Here is a 6,674-nt window from a genome sequence, read left to right as displayed (position 1 = left end):
CCCTCCTCGAAGAGTGCCCGGCGAGATCTCAACACTCTGAGGGTTAGTTTCTCGCAATGCACGCAGACAGCTCCCTCAAGAGCTGCCTGGGCATGCTCAACCCCCAGACAAACGACACACATATCGTGTGTGTCCCCATCCGGAATATATCTGGGACAGGGATGCACACACTTCCTGAATCGTTTTTCTTCCGCCATTATAACTGTCTTTCTCATATATATATGTGGTGTAGTGCAACTCTTGTCCTCAGACGAAGAGATATTTTGTCTTTTTCAATAATAAGGAGACAAACAACACCAAATAAGACAGACAAGATAACATAGAGCGCTTTGTTGAAGACACAGAAGCTAGCGTGCTCTGCATCCGGGTATGCTTTATAGTTTCCTGGTCCGTGACGTCACCCGTCTCTGACGTCTCGCTACGCAATTGGTTAGATACATGAGTGCTTCAGTGACGACATCACGCAGAAGGTTCCCAATGCGTTACCACGCAGCGTCGATTGTTCCCTCGAAAGGGAAGTACCTTTTTATTATTATTATTATTATTATTATTACAGTTTAAATGTTTTGTAAACATTCAGTCTACCAAAAAAAAATATTTTGGTAATAAAATTTAATAAAAAAAAAATGGCACAATATACACAAAATGTGCTATGGCCAAATTACTTCATAAGCAAATTTCTTCATAATATATCTGCCAAAATTTCAGAAAACAGCTCTATCTTGTGGTTATAACCAACATTCTAGAATTAGTAGTGTTTAACAACACAACACAAACACACACAAAAAAAATCAACAGCTTTACTACTCATGGCAACAGATGATATCAGTTTTCCCTGTTGGGTTGATGAAAGAGAAAACTCATATAAACCCCACATTAAAAGGTAAGGGCCATTAAACTTTTATTCAGAGAACTCAAGCAAGTAATACGGTTTAACTAAATAATTAGAGGGAGGATATTAATGAGACTAAGGCAAGATGCAGCATTTACATTTATTAAGTAACATTATTGTATATAGACTGCTATCAAATTAAATTAATTTACGTAGTGAACTTTTTGTTTGTACATTTATAAATCAGGTATTTGTCAACACATATGTGTAAACTAGTTTATTAATTTATGTAGTGTTAGCAAAAAATGCAATATTGATGTCATGTCATGTCATGTACTGTACTGTACAACAGCAAGCAAAGTATGTTGTAAAACAATGGCAGAGCCACAGAACAATGGCAGAGCATTAGTTTATAGTGTGCAGTATATCCAATTAAATAATTCAAGTAATGTATATTATTAATCAAAGTGACATCTGTTTGTTACTCTGTTTGCAGGATTTGTGTACAGCAGCTAATGGACAACCTGACATTTAGAAACAGCATTCTCCTTGTAGAAGGACTCAAAGTTATGCATCAGTCCTCTTACCTTGTTTTCATTGTGCTTTTTTTGGCTTATATGTTTGCAATGGTATCAAACATTACACTTATATTTCTGATTTCAACAGAGAAGAATCTGCATGATCCTATGCATTTTCTGTTCTGTAACTTGCCAGTTAATGATATAATAGGGACCACTGTCATTTTGCCACGCTTAATGCAAGACATTTTAAGAGAAACCTCAGAGCGCTATATAACATATGTGGAGTGTGTTATTCAAGCTTATTTTGTGCATGTATTTACAGCAGCATGTCACTATGTGCTGATGATCATGGCTTTTGACAGATATGTGGCTATATGTAATCCATTGCGATACACAACTATAATGACCAATAAAATGGTAGTTAAATTATCAGCATCAGCCTGGGGGCTGTCAGTACTTGTGGTGACAATTATGTTGGGCCTTACTGTGCGTCTGCCTCACTGCAGATCTAAAATTGAAAACCCTTTCTGTGACAATGCCTCACTATTTAAACTGTCCTGTGAAAATGCAAGTATTAATAACGTGTTTGGAGTTGTTTATTCCGTAATTGCAGCCTGCCTGTCAGCTGTATCTATATTTATAACATATGTCAAGATTGCTACTGTATGTATAAGGAGCAAAAACAAAGCACTCAACAGCAAAGCCATAAAAACTTGCAGCACTCATTTAGCTGTTTATGTAATTATGTTTGTTTCTGGAGCCATTTTTATTTTCCTTCATCGTTTTCCTGAATACTCTGAAAGCAGAAAACTATGTAGTATACTGTTTCACATTGTACCACCAGGATTAAATCCCTTAGTATATGGTTTACAAACCAAAGAGATAAGACAAAAGATTGTTAAAGTTTGGTGTAGAAAGACAGGGTATTCTTGAATTTATTATGCATTTTTAAAACATAAAATGTATTGGCCTTTTTTTTTTTTTTTTTGATGTACGCTAATCTTACAGTTGATTTTAAGTGGAAACATATGTAGCCACCTTTAAGACAAATATGAGCATATAGACACTGGGACGTTATTACTGGTACGTTATCACATAAACAATACTAAGATGAAAGTGATTTAACCCTTGGGGCTCTGGAGGAGTTTTGACATGCCCTGACATTTGTGCTTTTTGAGTTGCTTATAAACATATGAATGACAAAAGTGTCATTACACTGTATTCAGAATGAACTATGCTACCATAATATGTGAGCAACATGTATGTACATGTTTGCATTGAGAGAATAACGTTTATGCGTGGTTATTGAAAAAACTAAAGAATTAAGTCACTGAAATAAGGCTACAAAAAAAATACTGAATATGTGTCCACAAGACTTCTGGGTATTGGAGGGTGAAGCCTAGAATTTTTGCTTCAAAATGTGAAAATCATCCTGCCTACTCATTCACATAAAATAATTTATTGATTTAAATTTTGTAAGACACTTTTTGTTTAGAAAAACAGTATGCGTGGAGGTGTGAATAATCCTGAATAATGCTGTAATTCACACCTGAAGAGACAAAGACCCACATAATGAGCTGAATAATGAGCCTTTCAGTCAGGTATGTGAGAAGAATGTGAGGAGTGAAAACAAAGTAGTTTATTTTGTAGTTTATTTAGAATATAGTTAACAATATAAATGAGAGTCAAAGGCACATTTTGAGTACACAGTTTTACCTGGAAATAAATCCTTTTCAGAGATATTTTAACATCATTTACTTGGTATTCCAAGGCGTTTGGTGTTTCTATGCACTGAAAAAACAAAACAAAAACAAAAACAACAACAACAACAACAACAACAACAAAAACCTTTCCTGCTTCCAGTCAGTGATCTCACCATTATATTCATGCAGATCCAATGTGGGCCAATATCTGGTCACTATGATTCTCAAATCTGTGAGATAAAAGAAAAAATTCCCCTGTGAGCATGCTAATAACAGGATCATATCAATTATATTTATTTATAATATAATTTCCACTCTTAACAGAAAACATGATTTTTGTGATCTGTGAAGAAAACTTTGTATAGGCCTATTTTAAATATACAGTATTGGTCAAAAGATTGAACACATTACTATTTTTAATGTTTTTGAAAGAAATCTCATGCTCATCAAGCACGCATTTATATGATCAAAAATACAGAAAAACAGCAATATTGTGAAATATTACTACAATTTAAAATAATGTTATATGCTCAGAAATATACTCTCAATAGAGGTGAATTGGAAAGAGTGATCGCTGTACAACCGCTCAGCTCCGAAGTAAAAGTACGAATGAAGGGAGTATGCGGGTCATATTTATACCTGTATTGCACACGTATTGTTTCTATTTTAATATACTTTAAAATATAATTTATTTCTGTTATGCAAAACTGAATTTTCATAATTAATTGCAAACAAAAGCTTCATTGATGTGGCACTATAAAGGCTATTTTACAGTAAACCCTTTATAATCTGTCCAAAACAGGCCAAAGAAATATTGTCTAGACCAGAGGTCTTCAGCCCTGCTCCTGGTGACCCACTGTCCTGCAGCGTTTAGCTCTGGACAGTGGGTCCCCAGGAGAGGGGTTGAAGACCTCTGGTCTAGACTATCAGAATGGACTTCATTCAGAGAGAGACGACAGATCACGCATCATGTTTTTATATATATATATATATATATATATATATATATATATATATATATATGTATATATATATATATTTAGCAAAAAGCACAACATTTTGTTTTTACTGTGTACACAAATAAAAAAATAAAACAAGACATTTCACAGAATAGCATGATGTATAACTCTTAATTGTATGTCCAAAAGTATTTTGGGACTCTTTCGACTCTTTAGTGAATTTAACAATTATCTGTTTAAATTTGAATTTCAAATATTTTATTCAACATTATTTAATAAATTGAATGAATATAGTCACTACAGCACTCTATTAACAGAAAATTATTAATACTAAATTAATGACAGTTTATGTAGATGAAATCAAAATACTGCATTTCTGATATGTTGCTCCATTGTATAGTGAAATTTCATATCTATAATGTTCTTGTCTTCATCACACTCAAGGCTGGTGTATGAATAAACACATTTTTATTTCTCCAGTATACTCCCCGCAATTCACACATGCATTTCAACAAAGTTAAATTTCTTCTTCGTTGTCTCTCCCAAAACCCATAACTATGTTTCTGCCCCCTAGTGTCTATAATTAACATAACATTAAACATTACAACCCTCTTCACCTTCAGATATTTCCATATGATTCAAATAAACAGTGAACAATGAACATTTTACTCAATGTCCCAAAATTTCCTCAATCTATAAACTGTGGATTTCATAATCTGCTAGTCTTCTTGGAGGTCCCCTGTGCTCTCTCTGAGGATATCTCCTGACCTCTGAAGTCTGTGACTGTAGACCAGCTGCTGATGAAAGTGGTGTTGCTGGTTTTACTGTTTTGGTTTGACCTGGAATGTTTAATTCCCAGCCAACATCCATTTTACTTCCCTCTTCTTTTCCTTCTGTGTGAATTTTTGAGGAACACAGAACTTTGAAGTGTGACGAATTTCTTGTGATCTTACGAGCCAGAGACTGCTGTGATCACTGGCCCTTTTACAGAAATCACCTTGTATGGCTGAGGTTCAAAAGCTGAACAAAGCTTCCCACTCTTCTGTCATCGAGACAGAACAATGTCATCCACCTTTAGGTTTGAAGGTTTGGTGTGATGTTTCCTATCTACATGCCATTTCATTTTTTCTTTTGCTGCAGCATCTGTACGGCGAAACATGTCATCACAGCTTGGTTGTTCCGGAGAAAGCTCAGGTAGCTTCGTGCGTATGGGCCTTCCAAACAAAACTTCAGCAGGTGACTTTTTTGTCGAACAATGTGGGGTGGCACGATAATTGAGAAGGAAAGTGTACAAAACTTGCTTCCACGGTAAATTGTCCACATGAGCTGCTTGAATGGCTTTCTCTAGTGTCCGCTTAAACCACTCTGCTTCTGCATTTGCTTGCTGCCAAAGTGGGGTGATTTTCCTGTGTTTGAACCCTAAATATGAGGAAAAATCAGCAAAATTATGTCCATTAAAAGGTGGGCCATTGTCTGTTTTTTCCTCCGAAGGCACACCAAAAGATTAGGAAATCTTATCTAACTTAGGAATGGTGCTTTTAGCTGATGTGGACTGAACAATCTCAACCTCAGAATACCTGGAATATTCATCAATCACGACAAGGAGGTAATCTCCTGAGGGAAATGGGCCACAGAAATCAACTCCAACTTTATCCCAAGCTTTGAATGGCAGCTCAGACATTTCCAGTGGTTCTCTGTTATTAGTAGGCACAACAGCTTGACATGGAATGCAGGTTTCTATCATTCTCTCAGCTAGTCTGTCAATACCAGGAAACGTCTCGGGTTACGTCTGTAACCCTGGTTCCCTGAATAAGGGAACGAGACGCTGCGTAGTCACTTTGGGAACGCCTCTGCGTGATTACGTCTTGAAGCACTCGTGAAATCAAACCAATAGTGTAGTGGGACGTCAGAGCGGGTGACGTCACGGACCAGGAAACTATAAAGCACCCCTGAGAACAAAGAACGCCAGCTTCTGATATGGATGAAGCAGACGCTCACAGGCGTGCAGGGAGTATGGCTAAGCTACGCAGCGTCTCGTTCCCTTATTCAGGGAACCAGGGTTACAGACATAACCCGAGACGTTCCCTTTCATGGGAACATCGACGCTGCGTAGTCACTTTGGGAACGCTATTCCAACTAGGCCATAAGACCAAATGCCTGTAGTGTTTTATTTCAGGACGACAGGACTGAGGACCCTGGAGTGGAGCCCACATTAAGGTTATAAAACCTAAAAAAGTAAGCTGAGAAGACCACCCAGCAGCATCACATACGTCTTGGAGGGGAACCCCCGACATCAAAGCCTTTGAGGCAGCCATGCCCCTGGTAGAATGCGCCCGGACAGCTAGAGGAGGGGGCTGTCCGGCCGATTTGTAAGCAAGAGAGATGGCCTCGACCACCCACTTACTCATTCTCTGCTTAGACGCAGGACCTCCCTTATTAGGAGAACCGTAACACACAAACAGTTGTTCAGTCTTTCGCCACAGGGCAGCTCTGTGGACATACGCGTCTAAAGCCCTCCCCGGGCAGAGCAGATTCAGTTTCTCCTGATCCGGATTTGTAAAAGGTGGAGGACAGAAGGCCTGCAGCACAATAGGCCCTGGGACATTAGTAGGGACCTTAGGAACATATCCAGGTCTAGGATGTAGAAAGGCTTTGACCA

The 6,674-nt window shown here is 37.6% G+C and overlaps 1 protein-coding gene across 1 annotated transcript; it reads left to right on the top strand.

Moving 5' to 3' along the window:
- Nucleotides 1–1,165: 1,165 nt before the first annotated feature.
- On the top strand, nt 1,166–2,586 carry LOC125252995 (olfactory receptor 4Q2-like). The gene has a single exon (XM_048166725.1). It carries the CDS (start codon nt 1,348–1,350, stop codon nt 2,284–2,286), a length of 939 nt encoding a protein of 312 aa, XP_048022682.1. The 5' UTR covers nt 1,166–1,347; the 3' UTR covers nt 2,287–2,586.
- Nucleotides 2,587–6,674: the final 4,088 nt, after the last annotated feature.

Source organism: Megalobrama amblycephala, linkage group LG18 (assembly GCF_018812025.1).
Source record: "Megalobrama amblycephala isolate DHTTF-2021 linkage group LG18, ASM1881202v1, whole genome shotgun sequence".
Taxonomy (NCBI): Eukaryota; Metazoa; Chordata; class Actinopteri; order Cypriniformes; family Xenocyprididae; genus Megalobrama; species Megalobrama amblycephala.
This window is presented reverse-complemented; position numbering and strand designations above follow the sequence as displayed.

What these genes read in the sequence shown, in the direction of transcription:
- LOC125252995 (XM_048166725.1), top strand. Translation starts at nt 1,348, where the DNA reads ATGGACAACCTGACATTTAGAAACAGCATTCTCCTTGTAGAAGGACTC.